This window comes from Manacus vitellinus, unplaced genomic scaffold (assembly GCF_001715985.3).
Source record: "Manacus vitellinus isolate BGI_N305 unplaced genomic scaffold, ASM171598v3 scaffold_5_pilon, whole genome shotgun sequence".
Classification (NCBI taxonomy): domain Eukaryota; kingdom Metazoa; phylum Chordata; class Aves; order Passeriformes; family Pipridae; genus Manacus; species Manacus vitellinus.
The window spans coordinates 279,958-303,783 of NW_021940682.1; the positions used below are offsets into that span (position 1 = coordinate 279,958).

General features: G+C 41.1%; 1 protein-coding gene across 8 annotated transcripts in view; it reads left to right on the forward strand.

Annotated features, from left to right (window-relative positions):
• The window catches only part of CALD1 (caldesmon 1), a 196,852-nt gene that overhangs the window by 96,635 nt on the left and 76,391 nt on the right, over window positions 1-23,826 (forward strand). For 4 of the 8 annotated variants that reach the window (XM_018080460.3, XM_018080463.3, XM_018080462.3 and 1 more), the window contains one exon: window positions 3,405-3,516. In XM_018080460.3, the coding sequence (XP_017935949.1) occupies window positions 3,446-3,516 (71 nt within the window). In that variant the 5' untranslated portion in view covers window positions 3,405-3,445. Of the gene's footprint in view, window positions 1-2,497; window positions 2,696-3,404; window positions 3,517-23,826 lie in introns of those variants that run through there. The other 4 variants (XM_018080458.2, XM_018080464.2, XM_018080466.2 and 1 more) reach the window with 2 other exon arrangements.

The window sequence follows — 23,826 nt, forward strand, 5'->3', positions numbered from 1 at the left end:
TTCAGACATCTACATCTATTTGCTAAATATATATGTTTCTGCTTCTTTAAAATTATTGATGACTTCTGCTTGAATTAGGTGAAAAACATACCTGGAAATAATTTGGAGAAAAAAGATATCAAAATATTTTCCATCATACTTTTTAAAACCAAAATTTTTACATTTAAAATAAAACTAGAGAACTTTTGGGGGTTTGGAGGTTGAATGAAACATTGCTTTTGATTTGAAATGGTTTTCTTAGGGACAGTTTTCCTCTTTTCAGAAAAATGAAACTTTTTTTGGTCTGCCACCAAATTATTGAACTGTGTAACAGGAAAAAAAATGCAATCAAAGAATAAAAAAAATAAAATTTCTTTGCACACATGAGATGATCACAGAGAGAGATATTTTCACATGTGGTTCTGAAGGCAGGTTCTGGAGTGGAACTGGATGATGTGTTACATTTTGTCCCAGGATGCTTTCACTCATGAACAATTCCCATTTTAAAAAAAGGAGCATTAAAATGTGCATGCTCCCCAAAATGGTTTGTAGAAAATGTTTCAAATAATTGGTACCTTAATCTATAACTAAAGCAATTTTTGAGAGGCAAGAACTGTCTGAGAATCTTAGACAGTTTATACGCTATATAAAAAATATATAGTGTATATTATATATTTTTATGGACATAGGAAACATTTTAAGACCAATTGATGTCATTGTCCAGTGGTTCTCAAAGGCTGAAAGACTATCATTTTTGGGAAGACAGTGAACAGCACTGAACAAAAGACTTCTTCAAGTGAACTGATGACTCCTTTTCTTGCACTGACACAGCTTTGCTAACTAAATGTTGTACTGTTGACTTGATCTCTATTTCCCAATGGGTGCCTAATTTTTGAAAAAAGAAGATATTTGGATTGCAAGTCTTCTGAATATCATCCAGTGGCTGGACCTCAGTCCTTTGAGAGGAGGCACTTTAACAAACCCTAGGTGTCCTCCCAAGCCAACCATCCATCTGATCTCCACTGCACAGCAGTAAAACATCCTGAGGATGGAGCAAGGTTGCTGCACCTGGGAACTTCTTATCGCTGCTGTGCAATCTCCCAGAGTGGAGGAGGAACAGAAATAGTTCTGGATTGTTGCTATTATCCTCCTCATACTTCCTCATGAAGAAGAGAGCTTGAGCTTTTGGAGATGAGAGATGGTGCTGAGGACCATGTAGAAAGGGAAGGGGTGGATGGGTATAATGTGGGTGCACAGAGTCAGGTGCTGTGCAGAAGAAGAATGTACCTTAACAGAGGTGGAGAGAGGTGGTAAAGCTGCAAATAAATCAGATGTCAAAGCGTGTCTGCTTTGGGAAGGTAGAGCAGGAAAAAAAACTTTGGGATTTTCAATTCTGGCACTCAAGTTGTCATCCTAACAGTCAACTCTTTACATTTTAAATCTCTGATGGTGACTATACTCCACAGAATAAATGCTGCTGCCTGGTACAGTCTTAGTTTCTCCAGACACCATCATCTGCCTTCTGTGCACAGAAACCCAGCGTGTTGCTTTGAACTTGCTCTGTAGTGTACCATTCCTCCTTTGATCCTTGCCTCAGCCAGGGGCAACCACATCAGTTCTGCAACTCACAGGCCCTCTAGCAGAGGAACTGAGGCTGGATTTAGTGGCACATGTAGGCAGGGGTGGAAACACTTCTTGGGAGAAGGCAGCAGATAAGCTGTTCAGTGTTTTTCAAGGGGTACGTGGTAGTAAGAGTAAGCGAACATAAGATTGGAAAGAAGTCTTATTACAACTTGCTTTTTAGATATATGGTCTAACTGTGAGTTAAAAAAAAAAAAAAACAAAAAACAAAAAACAAACAACAAACCAGCAAGCAGCAGCAATTGCAGTGTCTCTGTCAGATTTGCAAAATTAACTTTCCCTTTGAACCTCCACAAAGCAACCCTAGCCAGACAAATGCAATGAAAATCACATCAACAACAACAAAATTTTAAATCCCCCCCAATCCAGGAACAAATCAGAAAGAAAAACACCCCTAGGAAAAGTAAACTAATAAGATAACCTTCCCAAAACCCTTGCCCTCAGCAGCGTTCTAATCCAAAAAATGGGTCAAAAAAAAGCCATGAATTCCCTTAAGCCATGCAAGGCTTTGCTAGTGCCACTGGTTTTATGTGGAGGACACTTGGAAGCTGCACTGGCGGGAAGGAACATAACATCTGCAAACAGAGTGCTTCAAATAACTTACAAATGCACCTTGGCTTTGTTTCCTTTAAACTGCAAGCATCTCATAAGCCACTTTTGAAAGTTTTAGTCAGCATCTGCACGGTGGCTTTCTCTGCAGCATAAATGGACTAATGGGCTGGGAAACGTGGTTTGGGGGGGGAGCCATGGGGGGTGGAAATCCTCGGAGTGCAGCACAGAGTTTAGGATTGCAGAGGAAGCTGAGGCCTCCAGCCCTGCACAGGAAGCAATCTTAGAGCAGGCCTTAAATGCCAGATTCCAGGCAGAGTTTAACTAACCACTGACAGCTCTGTAAACAAAGCAGGGACAAAAAGAGAACAGCTTTCCCTTTTCTGGTAGTCATTTTTGGTTTGGGGGCTGCAGGGGAATTCTGTAATACTCGGCTTGATGGGATATAAACCAAGGCTGGAAAGGCTTTGTATATGAAGAACTGTAAAGGGGAAAATACTTCATGGATTAAAACTTAAAGAAGAAGGTAGGGCATGAGGAAAATTCGTGAATTAAACTACAAAAAAAAATATTGTTTCTTTTTGTTCTTTGAGCAGGCTCTGTATATCGTTTGGCTTCTGTTGGGTGATATTTAAAAGTGGTGGGTTATTTTTCTTCTTTTCTGTTTTCACTCTCGTTTTTCCACCTACTTTTTTCTCTTTTCCTTTTTTTTCCCCTCTCGTCTCATTTTCTCCTCTTTTCACTTTTTTTTCTTTTTCCTCTTTTATGAAGGGGGGGGGTGGGAACGGGCAGACGAGGGCTCGCTTTTGCAAAACTGTTAACTGTCTGTGAAACTAAAGAAAATAAGAACTCTCTCGTGCAGTGTTTTTACTGCTCTGACGAAAAATTTGAAGCTTAAAGTTAAAATCCCGCTGAATTGCTGCTTTTGTTTGTGGAAAAGACCTGTGACGTTACAAATAGCTAGTCTGCGGCTAGCAGATGTATACAGCCCTTGCTTAAAGCATGTTGATTTAATTTTAACTAGGAAACTAAACGCAGGCACGGGCTATGTTTATCCTACGAGACGTTTCATTAATCTTGTTTATCTCAACAATGCTGAGGAAGTTAAATTTTTTGATGGAAAAAGAAAATAGTTACAGCGAAGTTAAGGCAGCAAAGGAAAACTAAACGGACTCGGTCGTTTGAACACATCCATTGTGTTTTCGCTCTCGTCTAAGTGATCCTCTCCCTTTCAGATTTGGATCTTTCCAGAGCTTGAAACGCTTAAACACCCACCATGGATGACTTTGAACGCCGCAGAGAACTCAGGAGGCAAAAGCGTGAGGAAATGCGCCTTGAAGCAGAGAGGTGAGGTACTGCATACGGAAAATGGTGCTGGTGGGTCGCCTTTGACTAGCAGTGGCTTTGAGAATCTCTGTCTCAAATTCCAAAGGGTGCTACAGCTAACCAAAGAGTCCTTGTGTTAATGTCTATGTGCCAGAAAATAGCTTTAGTTAATATCGTGGGAGAGATGAGGGGTGTCCAGTGTCTAATTCGCTTAGGCTGTTGTAAATGTCCTGGCTTCCAGTTATTTTGTTATGTGAACATCAAAGGTGGAATATGGGTGTGTGAAATCACTGATAGGAAAGCTCATGCTCAGATGCTACGTGGGTGTTGTGCAGAAGGGATTGTGTTTGTCAGATATTTATATATGTTCGATAATATGTATGCTAGAGCTAAAGTTGTAAGATACAATTGAAAGCTGAGATAGATTTGGTATGTGCAGTATAGCATATTTGTGAATTGTCTGCCATTACTATGCAATTGCTGCTGTGCTTGTACTGCCTGTTGCTTTTTATTCATTTATAGTCACTTTATGGGGGCAACAAGGGCAGCATTTGCTACCAGTTATTACAGATTTATTTTGGTGAAAATGAAAGCAGAACTTGATGTGGGTATGATGTTGTCAATTTATGAAAGAAACACCATGAAAATACTGGGAACGACATTTCATTAGCTAACCTGTTTTACACTTGTATAGTTCTCTTTGCTTTTGTGGGATTTCCAATGATTTGCTCTGGAATATGCAGAGAGAAAGTCAGGCTCCACTTATTTTTGTAATGTCTTTAGTGATATAAAGATTTGATTTAGTTTATTAATGCTGTGCTGATTTAAAGAAATAAAAGCTAGGTTTAAGCACATTTTGTTCCCATTTTTGTACTTCATTCTGAATATGGACTTCATTTTCATTTCTGTCCTTTCCCATGATCTGAAAAAACCCTGGTGTTTTGGATTCTGAATGCTACAGAAGAAAAGTGATTTTTCAGAGCAGTTTTAAATGAAAGCCAGCAGAATGCAGTACACTTTGTATGCCTGCTTTGAACTTTTTAATAAGGTCCTGCTACATCAGCAACTGTCTAATGAAAATTGATGATACTTGGGGAGCAGGAGGGAATCCCAGGTAGATGAGATGCAATAGCTAACTTTCTTCACAAAGGGAGTGCTGCCATGCAAAACTGGGTGTGTGAGCTCTTGTCAGGCTATGAGCTGAACCCATGAGCTCTGGAAAGCAGCAGCATTGCTGGCAGATAAATAAACTCCTGTGAAGTGTGGTGGCCAAAGGGAAATGAGGCAGCAGCCTCCCTTTGCACAGTGCAGCCATTGCCATCCCTGAAAGGCAGAGCAGCAAATGTGCTATGCACTAAACTGCCAGAAAGTCTCCCCCAGGCCTGGGGCTGTGTGTGTGTGTTGGACAGCATGGGAGGGACTGCAGAGCCCATGCTAGTGTATGGTATAGCACATGATGTTTATATACTTGCAGTGCACTTCTGCTTTAAGAAAATTTGTTTAAGGAAAGGCTCAAATTTTAGGTGGTTTTTTTTTTTTTTTTTTTTTTTGTGAATAGGGACTCTGGGTGGCTTGTGGAGGATGCTGGGGGCTGTAGTTTGGAGGGTGTTTTCTACTACAGAAAAGTGTTACTTGACCTCCCTTTGAAGACCTCCAAGCTCTTATGTGAGTGTGCAGAGGCTGTGGGGTGGCCTGGGTGTCAGCCATGGCTGGATTGTGAAGGCAGCAGGGAATTGGGGGTAAGGATTCTGCCTTTTGCCACTATTGAAGCTTAAATCCAGGGCTTCGGGTATATACCCCACCCCTGCTTTTGGAAAGTGTTTTAGCCATGTCTAGGGTGGCTTTGTTGAGATTTAGTGTGGTAGTCTTCATGGAGGAGCTGCTCTATGGCAGCCTGGCCAGAAGAAAAGGGCTTAGGCCTGTGTCTCTATTTTCTCCCAAATTGCTGCAGATGCACTCCATGGCCTTTCCCACACATTTGAAACCTTTTAACAATAAATTGCTCTACACTAACTCTTGCTGTACTCCCTCCACTGCTGCCAACTCCAAGCATTCATGTACCACGAGTCTGACTCCTTTAAAGTCATCAGACCGCTTTAAAAATCTCGAGATCTTAAAAATAATTTAGTCTGGCTTTTTCATTTTTGGTGTGCCTTAACAATAACAGAACCTGACTCTCAAATTCAGGCGTGACCCTGGGAGCCAGGGAATCCCAAAATCTGCTCCAGCAGGGGTAGGTAACGTGGAGGAGGAGCTGAGCTCAGTGTTGGTCCCCGTTGCACTGCACTGCTCATGTCTAGTGAAAGGCAGCAGCACTGGGGCAGTCATTAACAAATAAATATGTGATGCTGGATTGGTTTTGGTGAATTCAGATTTTTAGGGATTTGGGGATCATATTTACCTTTAAAATACGACCAAAACACGTTCACATATGTGTCATGAGCTACAGCAGGCTTTCCTCTGAATGCTTTCAAGCATTTTATGAAGTGAATTGTGGAGCCCTAAGGTGCAGAGTGGAGGTTAAAAATGTTCTGTCAGCTCTCCAACTGTGGGCTGTAGCCTGACTGTGGGGAAACCACCACTGGTTGTAAGCACTTCTATTGGAAAATGGACAGATGGATGATTGTGCAGACTGTAACATGTTTGCTAGGTCTCCCAGACACTGCTTAGACTCCTTTGAACAGAACAGTAAACCCCCAGATTCAAGCATACCACATCAAACAGTATTTGTAGCTCAGCCAGTTGAAGTGACACATTTTGCCATTTCCTGGAATGAAGGTACATGGAATGCATGTCTTTCCAGCCTGATGCCTGTGCCCAAGAAAGTCTGAGGGGTGAAAATGTGTTGTAGCAGCATGGACTCACGCACCTCATGCCCAAGAGGAAGTGACTTGATGTTACTGTGTCTTTACCAGGGGCCAGAGGCTGTGTTGGGACTGGTCAGGATACATGTGCCACCAGATTCCCAAGTGCCTGTGATGCTGGAGCCACTGGTGCCCAGCTATTTAAGTCTAATTTTTGGAGAAACTTAGTCTAAGTTCAGTCCTGGAAGTCTGGTGTTAGGCTTTGTGTTTTAGGGTTTTTTTTCCATTAGAAATCATTTGGAAATGATGCTTTGTTGTGCTGTGTAGCCCTGGCACTGTGGGTTCTTATGCTTAGGATTGAGCCTGTGAAGAGGCCAGTTTTGTCTTTTGAAGACCAGCATTGCGTTTCACCCTTGGTATGTGCTCTGGCTAGTAGTTCATACTGTGGCAACTCAGATACAAATTGACACCAGCTCAGAAAGCAAGTGTGTTTTTTGACATTTTAGTCTCTTACCTTTTCTAGATGTCCCACACATTCTGGATTCCCCACAAAGGCTCACTGCGCCCACCCAGAAATTTTGTCCAGCCGGAATTTTTTTTACTATTTATATTTGTCTGGATCTCTGGAGGCCTATCAACATATTTGTAGCAGCACTGCAGACCTGTCTAGGGGGCATGTGTCCAACAGCAGACATATGGGACTTTGTCCAGCTTTCTCCCAGGCTGTCAGATTTATTGCACGTGCTGAGGCTGGCGGAGACCCAGCAGCCCTTGTACCTCATGGGAGAGCAAGGCTTTTCAGGCATAGACTGGGAAACCCAGGACAAAGTATGGCAGTGTTGGCTGTGCCAGTCTCCTGGAATTTTTCATCTGGTCTGTATTGGTCAGGCGTGAGGTCAGGGAAAAAATGACCCTACCTGGGGATAGGGATTTTGGGTGATGGGATGTGCTACATCTTTAACTGCTCTGTGGCAAAGCCAAGGCTTTGTCCTGCTCCCCAGAGACAGAGGGAGTCCTTTGCCTGGGACAATGGTTGTATAAGGCTCTGAGGTATCAGTCCAGAGCTGGCTGAAATCAGTGTGAAGCTTTCCACCAACTTCAGTGGGTTTTGGATTAAGCCCTACCTGAGTTATTCCAGCCAGCTGATTTATGAGGCAGTCTCAGTGGCAGCCTTGAAGGAGCTGGATGAATGCTTTGCCTTCCCAGCCACAGGGTACATACTGTGCTGGAGTGTCAGGGCTGTTACAGAAATGGGTTGCACTTAAGTGACAGGAAAAATCTCATATGTAATTGAAGCACAGGGGATTGACTTTCAACAAGGGAAAAAACAAATACCACCTGCTGCTTCGTACCTCTTCCTAGACAGTAAAATATGTTCTCTTGAACAAAACCATTGGGTTTTGTCATTTTGATGTTGTAATCAACACTGGAAGAATTTAGCCTGGGGCTGAGTAGAGTGTGTGTGTGTCTAGAGGAGTGGTGCTTTCTATCTTGCTGATGCACTTTGGTCTGCCACAGTTGCATGCAGCTGCAGTGAAAAACTGAGGTGAAATACTTCTTGAAGTGACAATAGACCTACTTCCTTGACTTCAGCATAATTGAGAGAAAAAATTGGCCCCTTAAACTCTCTAAAGAATAGTTCTCAGGTCAATCTATGTAGCACTTAAGCCTCAGTTTTATGACTGGAGGACTTGCCATTGTACCAGCAATGTATTTTCACCTCTACTTGGTGTTCGCATTGTTTTGGTTTGTTTTTTTTTTTTTAATTGTACTAGGAAGCTGATCCAATTTACTTCATTGTCATACCATCATGACTGAAAACTTCAGGAAGGTCATTGTCAGATTGGTCTCCATTAAGTTGAAGCTTAACTTTGAATCTGAACCACAGCTTTGCCCTGTGTAATGTTCTTCCCTAAGGGCCTGCAGGTCATTTCATGGGGAAGGAGAGGTGTAGGTCATCCTGTTGTAAAAATAGAGTAAAGAGAAGTGGCTATAGAGCATCAAATCACAAATCACTGAAAAGACTCTCTAAATCCATCCTGTAAAATGTCTTGAGAGGGGTCACAGTTGTCCTGACTAAAGGGCTCATCTTTTTGCAGACCAATCAGATGTTACTAAATATACCCCAAAAAAGGGCATGTGAATAGGACATACAGAAAAACACTGCCATTAAAACTGTATAGTTCCTCATAGATTATTAAGGGCAGTAGTTAAAAATTCTTTAAAAAAAAAAAAACAAACAAAAAGAAAAAGGATCCAACGGCTCAATCGCAAACTCCTTCCAGTCTCTCACTTAAACAGTTTTATAAGGCAGTGTGGTTCATATTCTTGGATGTGGGTTGGGGAATGCTCATGGAAATAACCCAGCTTGCAGGCTGGGGATGGCAGCACCCTGCAGCAGGCTTAAAGTCTCCTGGAGTGGTAACTTACTTAGTGCAACTTCAGGTAAAAAGAGGACAGGTGGTTACTTCCAAAACTTATCTTGGTATAATTGAAAAAGGAGTCAAGTGAATTTCAGTCCAGGTCCATGGAGGCATGTACAGAACCAGAAAGGCATTTAACATTTTACTGTTCCTGTTGAGTCTGGTGTAGCTCAGGTAAACATACAAAGGACTGATTCACCAAGTTAAGAAGGTAAATCCAGCAGGGTGCATCTTTGCAGGACAATGAGAAGCATGTTTCTTGTTTCTTGTCTTCTGGAGAGGTAAGATAGAACATATTTGTTTCCATAGCATCTAAATGATTCTGTAGAGCCAGGAAGTGTCATCCTTGTCACCCACAGAAAGTAAACAATTTCCTTTTCCTGTCCAGGATGGTGAGGGTAAGTGTGTGTCCATGTTAGATCAACATTGAATGACCACAAATAGCTTTTGAAACTGCTTCTCATTCCTGCATTGGCATCATCCCTAGTATAGGGTGTACATTAGTAACAAATGTGAAACACTGTTGAGAGTTTAGGAATGAACATAAATGGTTCCTTTCCATTTTTTATTTTTTTTTCTTGAAAGATTAGGACTTGCCCATTTCTTGTTCCCAGAGTGCTTCAACTGTGCTTCAATTCAGGCTTGTGTACAGGGAAAGGAGAATATGATCTTAATACAAGTTTTCAATGAGTACATATATAAACATAAGAGGAGCTGGCTGCATACGTGTACCATGTCGTTTCCCAATGTTCATGTTTTATTTCACAATCGTGCTTACCCAAAAGTTCAGCCTCTGTCCTCTTGAGGGCTGTGCCCTTGTCTATTCCAAGCTTTATTTGCTACTAGAACAGAAACTACAGTGGCTTTATGTCTCCACGAGCTTCATATATCCTGAAGCTGCAAATACTTTGAGGGTTTCTGTTTGTCTTTCTGTAAAATACTCACCTTCTGGCAGAGCTGAGACATGACATCGTCTGCCCAAGACTTAAATATTAAGACAATGAATAAATAGGATCAGAAATGCGTGAGAGTTGAGAAAATATTGAAGCACAGTGCTCCAGTTGTTAACCTGTCTCCACAGCTGCCTTGAACTCCAGGAGTGACAGGACATATTTGGATTGTTGAGGTGGGTTTGGCCCTTCACACTGCATTGCTGTTGTGCAGTTCTTGGAGCTCATTCTTAAACCCAGAGAGAAAAGCATGACCCAGTGGCTCATTAAAGCATGCTCTACTTCAGTCATTCTCAAGTGAGAGTGGACACTACACAAGTCTTTGCTATTGTAGCTTTTCAAATGCCCTGGAGGAAATAACCAAACTTATGCAAAGCTCAGTAGAATTTACGGCATAATTTTACGGCTATTGTGTGTTTTTTTCAGATTATATTTTCTTTAACATCGTTGTGAAGAAATGTTTTATAAAAGAGGCTTTGTTCTTTCAAATAAGACATGTAGAGTATGAACTTTACTGAGCTAAACCAACTGCAATTCATAAGCATACAACAAAATCAGGTCCTTAGTATTTCATATAGTAATCCACATATATGTCAAGATCATTCTGTAATCTGTGTACTACATGTACTGTACCAGCCAAGCCTTTGGGAGGACAGCCCAAATCTAGCACCCAGACAGCTAACAAAATGCTCCACCTTTAATCCCATTCAGCAGAGTGGCACATGGGCTTTGGAAACACCAAGGAATTTTGGAAATTCCCGGGTGAAAAGAGAAATCCAATCCTATAACCAGGTAACCCACCTACCACCAAAGGGAAGTCTGCCCTTTTTTTCCTACTGTATATTTATGAGCTTTAACTAGATTGAAGTCCTTAATGAACTGGGTCTTACTTAAATACCTAATAAATATGGGCATGGAGACACAGCTTTTGGTGCTCATTATTGACGATTTTAGTATGCCTGTTTAAAAGAGCACCATGTGAGGAGTAACACAACACGATATTTTACCATAATTTTCAGAATTAGACCAAAACACAGCCATTGCACAACGAAAATCATGAGGCTGAAGGAATGTAGCTGATTCAGTACAAATAAGTGTCAATGTTTTGTTGAAAAATAAAATCTCTTTAGTATGTTATATGCAAACTGGCAGTATGCAGTCTATTAAGCCAGAGTAGCCTGCAGTGCTCTTGCAGCACTGTCCCTCTCTCATTGCACCTTCAAACAGTGTAAATCATATCTGCACTCTGAATTTGCTCACACAAAAGGCTTCGGATACTTGAAACGCAAAAAAGCTGCATTAACTGAATATTGACCTAAGGTTGTGAAGGCAGAGAGCCTTCAAACTTCCTGTACCAGCCCCAGTGAAGCAGTGTGATGTCTGTGACTGTAGCTATGTATGCCCCTTGCAGGCAGAAACAGAACCTCAGATTCCTCAGCAGCATTTTCTGTTCCCTGGTAAGGAGTACTTCAGCCCTTCATGTAGGTTGCCTTCAGTTAACTCCATAAAACAGAGACCAAAGACACTGTTCTAAACTGACTCAGAATAAAAGAGGTTCAGTTCTTCATCCCTGGTCTATTTTTGTCAGTCTCTCCTAAGCAGAACAGTCCCTCATCTTCAGTAATCTGGACAACCAGTATTCAGTTGTCAGGAAAATGCCCCAGAGCTATTTCTAAGTCTTATTAGATGCCTAACCCAGTCTCTCTTCTTAAATAAACCCAGTTGATCTGTATTTCTCCCTAGACAGAAAGTATATAATCGAGCTCTCATCTGCTTAGTCATTTCCCACATGCCTGATATCCAGCTAGCAAAAGAGGCAGGGTTGATTTAATTCATTGTATAAAGAAGCATTCTCAGGCCATAAGATTGTGTGTACTGCATCACACAAATCCATATACTTACAAATGAGTTTGCTGACAATTCTACATTAACCCTTCTTTTGATTAAATAAGACCTTATTTTTAATAGTGATGCTCTGCAACAAATTTAATTTAGTCTAAAAAAAGTAAAAGGAATACCGTGTTGTTCCCATATGAAAGAATTTGATGGTTGAATACCCCGTCTTAAAAAAAGTTTTAAAACTATTTTTCAGGTGAATACATTTGATACATTTATCTGTCATAATATATTCTGTTGGCTCCATATGCATGTTGCAGGTGGCTGATGACATATATCCTGATTGTTCAGCCTGCCCACTGAGGTAGGTCACACAGGGTCTTGATGCTTTTTTTGGACAGAAGGCCATAAAGTGCTGCTCAGACAGCTCCTTACTTCTCACAGCCCCTGACATGCAGGTTGATTGTTAGTACAGCCCTCCTTGCTGTTGCCTAAGAGGGAAGGTGGGAGCAAAGTGAGCAGGGCTGCCCTGCACTGCCCTCCTGCCACAGCACCCACACCCTGGCCCCAGGGGCTGAGCAACTACTTATGAGTAGAGCATCTGGGGGCAGACTTGGGCTGGTGGTCCTGAGCCCAGAGAGCTGCTCTGCATATGTGGTGACACAACTCTGTGTCTGGGGTGGGTATTAAGGTGTCTGGGGGAGGCTGCTCCGAAGGAGAACATTGTCAGTGTTTGATTTGCTCTTTTGCTCTGAACAGAAGAGAGTAACTAGAAACAGCCTCTAAACCCACAGCTTTCCAGACTTGGGTGGATATGATCCCTTAGTTGTTAGATTGCAATGCCTTTTTCTTAGGGAACAAAAATATTGTTGAACTTGTTGTTTAATTCTTCAGGGCATTCTGGGCTCAGAATGGTAGAAGCTATTAGGCATGATAGAGACTGAAGTTATTGCCCAGCTGTAAGACTCTCTAAGGAGTGACATGAAAATAAATTTAGCCAGTGTGCTCCTAGGAACATCTGCTTCTCAGTGTGAGTTTGCATCTTATTAACGTCTTTATGATCTAATATCTTAAATTAAACCAGATAATCAGAATATTAGATTTCCCTTTAAAAAAGATTAGGTCCATTGGTTTGCAGGGATAATAGGTTAAATAAAATCAAACACTAACAAGTTTTACACACAAATAAACAAAGTATGAAAACACTATCAAATTGCTGGCAGCCTGGGCAAAGTCATCCTTTTACAGCTCAGTTGAAAGAACTATGGTGGGAAAATGTGATTTGCAAATGGAACTCCAAACTGATTTCAACTTGCAGAAGCATCTCTTTGGTGGATTAGCTTCTGCATTTTTGGTTTTGAGCCCTTAAATTAGTTTTTAATTACTGAAGATAAATGTTTATCAGCAGCTTTATTTCTCTCATCATAACCTACTTATTAGCTCATGCTAAACAAGGAAAATCCCTCTCACCAGCAGATTGTTCTTGTGTGATCAAGGTCTTTCATAGAATAAAGTCATTAGGTGACTGTGCTTCTTGGTCGACTTAATTCATCAGCATGCAGCTCTAGAAATATTCCTGGCCAGAAATAAGGTCAGTGGGAAACTACTCCTTAGAAAAGAAGTGTAATGACAGCGCAGCCCCTGGGAATGCTGGCCTGCAGCCTGACCAGAGGGGTCAGGTTAACAGAAGTGACACAGCTACAGATTAGAAGGAGCAGCATTTGTGCCAGTGCTGCAGCTGAGCCCTTCTCTTCCTGGGGAGCAGCAAGGGTGATGGGAAGTGGAAAAGTAGAGCAGCATGCTTTTCTTTTCACTTATTGGAAAGTATAGACTGGTGGGTAGTGTGTGTGACAGCTAAAGGTTAGCTTCATCTTGGTTACATTAAGGAAATATAAATACATCTTTTTCTCCTCTTTACTTGAAAATCTGTTTATTGGTCCAAATAAACTTGCTTATTAGTAGTCTTTACTGGATAGTCTGTTGAATACAAGGACAGCAAGTTTGCCATGCTGACAGAAAATCAAGAGAAGACTGCAACTCAACAACAAATTGTGGCTCTCTTTTTGTTTGAGTTGTTTTTTTTCCCTGTCATTTGCTGAAAACACACCTCAGTTTCCTTTAAGGCAGTTTGTGACCCGTTTTTGATGCCGACATTTTTTAAGCCAGCAACAGGGACTGCTCTGGTAAAGGTTACCTTCTAGGCAGGCTGTGTTCTTGTGCTGAGACCGTAAGAGAAGTGCTGAAAATTAGTGCTCAAAAGCAGGGCTTCTTCAAAAGTTTGGTAAAGTTATTTCTCCATACTATTACTTACCTCTTCTGCCAGCTTGAGACAACATCTTGGTATATAAAGTGATTGATTTGAGCAAGAGCTTCGTTCTTTGTGAGCCCTCTTTGTATTATTTAAACCTGATGTATATAGTGGTAAATTTTCAAGTCAATTAAATGCACACAGGGGAAAGTAACCAAATTACCGTGACTCAATTTACTGCTTGTCAGCCAAGCCTCTTGCAAAATTGGTCTTATTGTGAAACAACACAGGAGGGTAAGGCCAGTCATGCTGGAGGTTGGACGAGATGATCTCCAGGGGTCCCGTTCAGCCCCAACTGTTCTGTAATTTGGGCTGGGAGGTTTACACTGATTTACTTCACTTGGTTTCGAACCAGGTTTGAGGTGAACTTTTGCTACTTCTGTGCAGAGACAAGGACTCTGTAACTGTGATGAGGTGCTTTGGTGCTGGACTCCCTGATGAGTAATCTCTGTTGATCCTCACTTTCCATGCAAATCCTGCTGCTTCCTATAGCTGCTTTTGTTTCTGCTGTTAACTTGGCTCTGTGGAGGGATGGGAGGCATAGATGATAATAGATAGGGAAGCCCAGACATTGATCTACCTCCAGTGCCTTAATGTTACATGTTGTATGGGGTCAGGTACAGATCAGGGGAAGGCTGGCAGAGTCAGCCTATGACTACAGTTATTCCTGCTCCCAGCAGCTGAATTCCTTGGACTATTACATTTCAAAGGTGAATAGGGAGAGACTAGAAAGAAAAATCTAAGCAACATCACTTTTAAAATGAGAATAGCACTGCAGAAATTATTGGAAACATATACAGTTACTTGTTCATAAGACATGCAGCTTCTTACCACAAGACAGCTTAACTCTCAGAAATACCTCTTTTGGGCTTGGGGGTGGGTAGGATGTTTTTCTTGAGCAAAATTCCAACAAGCAGACAGTGCTAACAGGAGCAAGCTTGTTTCAAAGTGATAGGCAGAAAATCAGGTACTCTGTGTATCAATCCTGGGAATTTCTGAAAGTCAGTGTTATAATACAGTATTGAGAAATAAATAGGGCTGAAGTTGACCCCAGAGCAGAATGCTTACTTAATATAAAGAATAAAACCTTTTCCTTCTGTGTTTTTTAGCAGAGAAAATAAGATAAATGGCATAAATGGCTTTTAGTGAAATGGATCTTTTGGGAGGGGGAAGAAAAAACCAGCCAACAAACCTCATAAATTTATTTTTAACCTCCATGTGAATTCAAAAACTTTTAATCAAAACCTAGCAATCAGATTTTCACAGAAATGCTTACAGTTGAAAAGTCAACCACCATGAAAGGCTGCCTTCACTCCTCGCACTTAGTGCTTATCATCTTGTCAGAGGACCAGGGCACAGTAGAGACTGGAGAGGAAAGCCCTTTTCATGATCCATGTACAGATGTTTTTTTGTCCAAGTGCACTCTCGTGAGATGATTATACCATTGCATTAGTATGTCACATCATGCCATCCCTCGAGATGAAGTCCTCAATGTTCAATCTGTTTTCTCCCTTTTTCCCACGGAGAAAATGTTTATGACTGGTTGGAAAGGAAAAAAAAATCGTGTATTTCCATAGGAATAGCACGACTGTAGTTTCTTTAGAATAGGTTTCTCTTACTAGCCTGTAATCACCAAGCTGAACAGTCCTCACAGCTTTTTCAAGTTCATATTCAGCACATACAAAATGACAAGCTTTTTTTAGGCAGTGTTGCTCAGATCATTCCCGAGATTCTCCAGCGGCTACTACTTCAGTGTCTTAATAAGGCAGCACCATAGCTGGGAAAGACAAGGAGATGGCTTTTCTAAACACTGGCAGCACATGGATTCCTTTTATGGTCCAGCTTGCACAGTGGGGTATTCCTCTGAAGGTCAGCGACATGGATAACAAAATACTTCCACTGCGGCTAACTTTTTGAGTGCAGGCATCATGTGTCTGGTGCCACATGTTCAGGCTGGTCTGAAAAAGAGAAAGAAATATTTGGGTAGGGAAGTCTAGAAAGAGGGAGAAAAGCATAGCCTGGATTGCTGTGTATTTTGTATCGATGCTACTGCTGTGCTCACTGGGGCTGCAGGGAGTGTTTGTGACTGTCACACAGAGAATGTGTGTGCATGTGCTGGGCTGATATTTCATGAACAATGCCCACAAGAAATGCCTCTGTAGGGTTTCAGGGTTCAAATCATCCCACAGCAATACCAAGGGCAAATTTTCATGTCATGGCTACGAATTTGGCTTTTCATTCCCCCAACAAAACGGGACAGAGATCTAATGACCTTTTCAAGCCAGTGAGTTATGATAGCTGGAGGGTTTGTCTGTGCTGGAATGCCATAAGATGAACTTGTTTAAGGAAAAGGTTTAATTCTGCCTGCCTTCCCCTTCTCTCTTGTACAAGCTAGAGAATCTTTTCTCTCATTAGCATGTAATTATCTTAGAATGGAGGGTTGCTTAAGTTTCTTCAGGGCTACAGTCTTATTTCTCACCAAAATTTTTCATGGGATGGTTGAGTCATTTCAATATCCTAACAGGAAAGAACATATTGGTGGTTAAATTAATATGAGAAAACCTCCTACTGAGTAATGAAAATATTATCATGTTTTGTCAGGCCTGAATACATGTACAGGATATACATAAATTGAATGAAGAAAATATAACTTCAAGGTAAACCAGAAATGTTTAGGCAAATATAATGGACCTGTAATCTAATATTTTGTGTACTGTAATCTAATTTTTCATCTTGGAGACCAGGAATGACTTTTCTGTCACACATCCATCCTCATTTATTTATTGGTTGTTCTTCCCTCAACTTAGGCTGTACTCTGTCATTGATTTTTAAGCCAAATTCTAATTACTAATATGGTACCTATTAAACTATGATGATAAGGAAAGACTTCAACTGTGTCACCAGCTCTGACACTTTGAGTAAAGAGAAGTGCTTGAAGGTGTTGTTTTGGTGACTCACATCTTAAAAGTCTAACTTTCTTCATCTGTTTCCTTGTTGCTTTGCTGGCTCCATCCTGATTTCACCTATCATGCTCACATCATACTTACAATGAGATCCTGACGTACTGACTTTGATATCATTGTAGGTCTTGCATGCTTGTGGTTATGCTGATTTTGTAGGAAATGTGACTTCTCAGTCTGTTGGCTGCAGGGTTTTGCTGGATATAATATCTTGCTTTGAGGAGATAAAGGCATAAATACACAGAGTAAACATCACAAAACAGGCAGTTTAGCTGATGAAAGCTTTTGAACTCCTGTCAATGCTTGGAGATAACAGAAGAACTCTGAAATTCGAGCAATTATTAATGAATATGTTTTAAAGCAAGATAGATCTGGGAGGAAGGGGTTGGTTGCCAGTTAAACTCAGAGGACCCATTTAACAGGCTGTGTCATACCCTCATAGCTATTCAGACTGAACCCTGTTTTCAGTGGTTGTGCACTTTTAGTGATTACTCTGGGTTTAAGGGCTTGGTATAACTGAGGGCAGAGAGCATCTGTCCTGTCCTCATGATACCGCTGGAAGAAAATACTGGTAAGATGTCTTGGTGACTAAAAATTACTCTTCTGTCACCAGCCCATCTTCATTTATTTATTGGTTGTTCTTCCCTCAACTTGGGCTGTATGTACCCTGTCATCAGTTTTTAAGCCAAATTCTTTATAAAAGCCAATAGGGAGTCCTGCGCAAAGGGAAATGACATAATGTTGCCCTTTGGTCCTACCTACAGAGAAGCAGACTTGGGGGAACATGTGCATTTTCCTTATTACCAAGCACTGAATTTACAACATGTGTTCATTTTCTATCGACATCCGGCAGCTACCCCGTATACTGTAAATTGCATTCAAGACAATTGTTTTTAATAAAAATATTCTGAATGTTGTCTCTATTTGGATTACGTGTCATAAATGCTGTTGTTCAGTACTCAGAGGTAAAGAATTTTAATGGGCAGCATTGGGTGTTGGTAGCCAAAAGTATTTCCTTGAGCCACAGGAGTACATGATTTTGTAGGCTGCTGATTTTTACACCAGCAGTAACTGCATTTTGCTAGAGATGCGTGTCTATTGTTTGTAAAACACTTTTGATACAGAAGATGCTTCTGCAAATAAAAGCTATTATCATGAGAACTGTCAGCTTTTACAGGAAACGGATTTCTCTGTTCATGGCCTACTTCTGTGGTGCCTTCAAGTCATTTTGCAGCACAGGATAAAGAGAGTTGCAGAAGGAGTTTAAAATTAACACTTTTTTTTAATAGAACAACCTCTTTACTAGTTAGAACTTAGACTCTTTAAAGCTTAAATGCTTAATAAGATGAACTAAGGATGTAAGCATAAACGTAAAGAAATCTGTCCAGAGTAGATTTCTTGAAGGGTAGATGAAGGTGATTCCTTGTGTTGGGAATAGTAGTGTCATTTTTACTGCTTTTACTCCTTTCTTTAGCACTGTAGAGCCTCTCGGAGCACTGGAGATCTTGTCAATTATTTACTTGTCAGTTATTTTACTCCATGTAAATCCCTCCATCACCCTTGTAACGTGGTAGTGCTGTTGCTTTAGCTTTGCCCATAAGGAGTGATGAGGGACTCAGTGGCACAGCCAAAAACCTATCAAAGGCTATGTATGAATGCTTTGTGCTTGCTTGTTTTTTTATTAGATCTTCTCCAAACTGCAGCTGCAGAGTTTGGAGAATGATGTAGAAATCACCCAGGCCCAATGTGCAGGCCATCTTTAGAAGGAGAAGCCATGAAAAGAAGCTTTAGTTATAGACTTCAGAAGTCCTCCTCCATAAGTTTTAAGCTCTATGGAGGTTTGCCCTCCTCACTTACATTTGATAAGAACTCTGTATATTTTATTGCAGGGAAAATTGTATACAGAGCCATTGCTTACCTTTGCCACTCACTGTTGACTCTTGGGTGTTGATAGGGAGATACTGCAGTGCATGTGCTAATGATTTCCCCTGGCAAGGGAGGATATAATTAGGTTGACAGCCTGATAATGTTGGACTTATCGACTGCTGGGTGGCTGACACTGAGATGTCATGAGCTGATTTGCACAGGATACAGGGTTTTTATGGAGCAACTCTGTATTTAATTCAATAAACGCTTTCAGAAGTTGGAAAGGAGTAACAGCACCTCCTCATAGCCCCTTTCTACTGGATTTTGGGACATTTCACCTGGCATAGGTTTTGTTTAAGAGCACACTGAAGAGTCTTTCAAATGCTTGTGCAAACTTTAGAGTCACATCCTGAAAGGCCAATGGATAGGGTACTTTAATATGTTGTGGAGCGTCTGTGTGAGAGAAGGACATGGAAGACATCTGGAGACTTGTTCTGGCCAAAACTAACAAACATAAGGCTTATTTTTTGGGAAAGCAATCCAAAGATAGGGCAGGAGCAATACCAGATCCTTTGACTGAACATACTCTTCTGCCATTTGTGCACTGGATTCCTCACCTGGGATAGCAACTATGGCCATAGCAGTTTAATAATTTTTCCTTGGTTTTGTTTTCTGCTGTCTTTTTTTTTCCTTAAGCCCGAACCACATCCCTGTTTCTTACAAATGTGCCTTTATCATCATAGGTTTAGGCTGTCATAACTTATTTTACTTCAAGCTCCATCTTTAATTACCTAGTGGCAGACCTGGGAATAGAAGCCATGTCTCAGTCACAGGACCACATCATCTCTCTGAGGCAGAGACCAGCTGTGAGCTTTCTTACAGAACAGCCTGCTCTGCAGTTTGCTTGCAAGCTGCATTTTGGGCTTTTCATAAACTAGGGCAAATGCTACTTCACCTTATGAGTCTCAGAAGACATAGAACTGCCTGCAGTCTTGTTTAGGCAGAAGAGGGGAATGTGGCAGTTGAGCCTGTACATTTAGTGAATGTTGGGAACAGATAATAAATTAAGATTTCTAGGGGAAAAAAAAAAGTTGCTTATGTAACTCAACTCCATTTGCTAGACTTCCTCCTCTCTAGCCTCCTTCCCCATTATTTATCAATTAAATATGTTGGTAGTAGTGGGCTGCTGACCACAGAACTGGGGAGAGGATGAGATAATAGTTGTTTTCCTGTTCCAAAAGCCATGATATTGGATACCAGAAAGAATGAGAGTCAGATGTAGATGATGCTGTTGAGTTGCCATTGGTAGAACAGAATGTACTGTACTTTTCAGCTATGGTTGTTACTGTGTCTAAAAGCATATACTATGACTGAAATATGGATGTCAGCCTGTAGCACTTGTGTGATTTATTGGCTCCTCATTATGTCACTAAACTGAGGGCAGTAGATTAGACTACCATTAAAATTCCATGTCTCAAACCAGCTTATTTTGCTGCACAAACCTTCCTCAGCTTCCACTGAGGGTTCCATGCAAATGAAGTCTTATCATTCAGGCACTCAAAAGTGCCTGTTTGCTATTCCTTCTGTCAGCAAAATTTTTATTGATTTCATCATTACAAAAACTGGATGAAATGCTTGTATGCTTGTTTTTCGTGAAAACCTGTATGGGTAGAAGCTTTTGGTGATGGGGAGCTAAAAAAGTGTGCTGAAAACTGAGAAAGTTTATCCCAAACTCTTTCTCACAAATAAAACTGAGAGGGAGGGGAGGAAAGTTGTACATTTCCTTCAAGGTGACAGTGAGTGGCTCTGGTTTTCTCCAGATGGAGAACGCTCTCTGAAGTGGTAGATTGCTCCATTAAGAAATAAGGGTAGAGGCCTTGCATCCCAGTACTGAGCTGTGAACCTGGTGTCCTGAGAGTACTGGGATGCAGGGCAAAATGGTGTTTCTGGAGGAGGGCATAGGGGACTGGTGTTATCATGTGAAACTTGTGCTGCTGCAATGTGAATTGCTGTGTTGCTTGGCTCCTCTCCTCTGCATCAACTAAATCGTGCTTAGCAACTCCACTTTTGCTGCTCATTGCATTAAACTTCAGATCAGTGTTTTTTCAGTACTATTTGGAGCCACAAATTGGAAACCAGCACCAAATATTTAAATCAAATGTGAACTTGAAACTAGTTTAAGCTGTTATTCATTTAATGAACTGCAACTCAGTCCAAATAATTACTTTTAAAAGTCTTTTTTTAATTCAAATCTTAACTTGAATTGGAGGAGCCAAACTGAAACCAAACCAAAGCTGAGCTGAAAAATATACATTAGCTGAACTTTATGATCAGAACTGTGTTGCAAATTGCAAGGGAAAGACCTCTGCTCTGAAATTCTTGCAGTCTTAATTAACACAGGATGTGCAGAGCTGATTGACAGTGAAATGGCAGAACATGCAGTTAGGCAATTACAGATAACACAAACTGTGGTCACAACTCATCAATGAAATGTGGGTGGAGTCATCAGCAAATGTGACCCAGACACAGTGATTGCACCCAAAGACAAGCTTTATAGAGAGACCTGAAAAGGGACAAAGCAGGATCCTCTCACCTACCTTTATACTCCAAGATGCAGCTGCTTACCTGAGACCAGGAGATAAAGAGAAAGATTCAGTTCCTGGCAGGGAGTTAAGGTGGACTATTGGTCACCCTGTTAGACCCATCTAATGTGACACATGCATTTTATCAGCTACAGATGGTGGGGTCCCTTATCCCTACTCATCACAGGTCTACCCTGCCCTGAAAAAAAACCATACCAGCAGTACCTGCAATCTGGTATCACAAGTTATCTCAGTGAAGCCTCCCATGGATTTCAAAAGTATATTCACAATTAATTTTTTTGCCTAGCTCAAAGCTGAAGGCAACCAAAACAGGAAGAATATATGTTGGCAAGTACTCGGATTGATCAGACCAATTAGTCTGATCTAGAGAAAAGATTTAAAAATGGAAGAACAGACTTGAAAGAAGAATAAATTTTTAAAGCATCTCCTGTGAATTGAGTTGCTGGCACATGACTCTGCCCCAGGTGGTTTCCCAGTGATGCAGGATTTTATCCATGGTGGGGAGGTCCTAACATAATTCCTCCCTGGAGCCTGGCTCCAGGCTCTTGGTCTGTTAGAGCTCCTGGACAACCAAGCAGGGGCTGAGAAACTTGCACACTCTTTATTTCAGCTCAGCACCTGGCCTTCCTGATGCTTAGGTGTTGGCCTTTAAGAACATAGGTATTTGACCTGTGATAAATGTGGAAAGGATTTTTTTCTTCCCTCCCTTGAGTGCTTAAAGCTCCATTATCAGTATCCAGGAAAGCCATGTTTAGACTGAGTTGGGAACAGGTACCAATAAGGTTAGCTGATGCAAGAGCAGTTTATTTTCAATTTTAATAGTTCTTTAAACGGGTCCTGCATTAGTATATAGCTCCTTTGTTGGAATAAAAATCTTTCTTGGAGGCTACCAGACAGCTATAAATAGCTGTCGTGAGTATTTATGATGAGGATAGTCTCAGGAGAAGGTATTTTTAACTTTGCACATTGTTTAGAGTAGGAAATTCTTTTAATGCCCTCTTTTTCCATTCCCAGTGCCATTTGCTTTTCCCCACCCCCTCTTATGATGTGTGCCTTGCCCTTTCTTTCTCTCTCTCATTTCCTTTAAGGTTCAAAGTTATAGCCAATCTGCTCCAGAGGCAGACTTGAGTTTATTTCTTTTTTTTTTTTTAAGGAAAATGCTAACTTTGGCCTTCTGTGACTCTGTGGGAATTCAGTTCATTTCATGGGGCTATCAGAATGTAAACGAGATATCTCACTAGACTGTCACTGTAAATTGGGTAATGAATGAGCACTTTATTTCTCTTGCACGTGGAACTATTCTAATGCGCTTGTTAGAATAACAGTGGCCAATCTACTTTATACTCCCACAGAAAGTATTCCACTGTTTTTTGGCAAGTTTGTGAGAGCTGCTACTTGTACCAATACTCAAGTCAATGCTGGACTGAAAAAAAAAAAAGTATTATGCTGAATTATACTATATGGTTCCCAGCAAAGCCTGTTCTCACACAAGTCAATAAATAACTGCAATCCACAAAATTGTCAAATGGGTGTTAACTTGAGAGAAAGTGCTGTGTAGACTACGGGTCAGATTAAAAGCAGGTAGAAACTGGCACAATTTGAAGTGCAACCTTTGAAAGAAGTTGACCTGTTAACAGTTGTGCAATCTAGTCAGGCCTTTTTTTTTTTAATTTTCCAAGATTGTTTTTAATCTTAAAAGAGACTGACACGTGCAAAACCTAACAGTTAATGAGAATTACATAGCTTCTAGATAGGGGAAGCCTAGATTGTCTGTATGAAGCTTTAGCAGATTGACAGCTAAAATTAGGCGAAATACGTCCTGTCTAGCAAGTCAGATTTTAAAATGTATTTCAGTACCTTGTGAGATTGTCTTTGAAGTCTCTGATCTCTCATGGGACTCAGCAGAAGACAATCTGTGTGCTCTTGAAGATGTGACCCAAGCTCCCTGCTACTGCCAGCAGCCCCAGAGCATCCTTTTAGCCATATGAGGTGATGTTTTGGGTTTTTTTGAAGATGGAAGATGGATGTTTCAAGCCTCTTTTTCTTGGCATGCTAGATAAAGATAGGATTTGTGGCCTGTAACCCACCTGCCCTTGTTTGTAAAATGGTGCTCTTGCCTTAATGGGAATTATATTTGGGTTTTTGGCAGCTCACGTTGCTGTTAATTTCACTATTATACTTGTGTTTACCACATAAATATGTAGGTAGATGTATACACAGAGACTGCAGGTTTGAAATGCTGATGTGTTGGAGGCAAGGGCTATTGGCCACAGAGACCACTTACTGCAATAATGATTAAAGAAAAGGAATTGGCAGGTGTGGTGGGTTCACCTTAGCCAGATGCCGGGTGCCCACCAAGCTGCTCTATGATACCCCTTCCCAGCTGGACAGGGGAGAGAGAAATGAAATGGAAAATGGCTTGTGGGTTGAGATAAAGCAGTTTACTAAAGCAAAAGTGGAGGATTACATGTGCAAAAGCAAAGAGGAAAATAACGAGGTTTGTTCTCTGGATCCCATCAGTGAGCGATGGCCGGTCAGGTCCCGGGAAGCTGCACTTCAGCACCATGTGATGGTTTCTTAG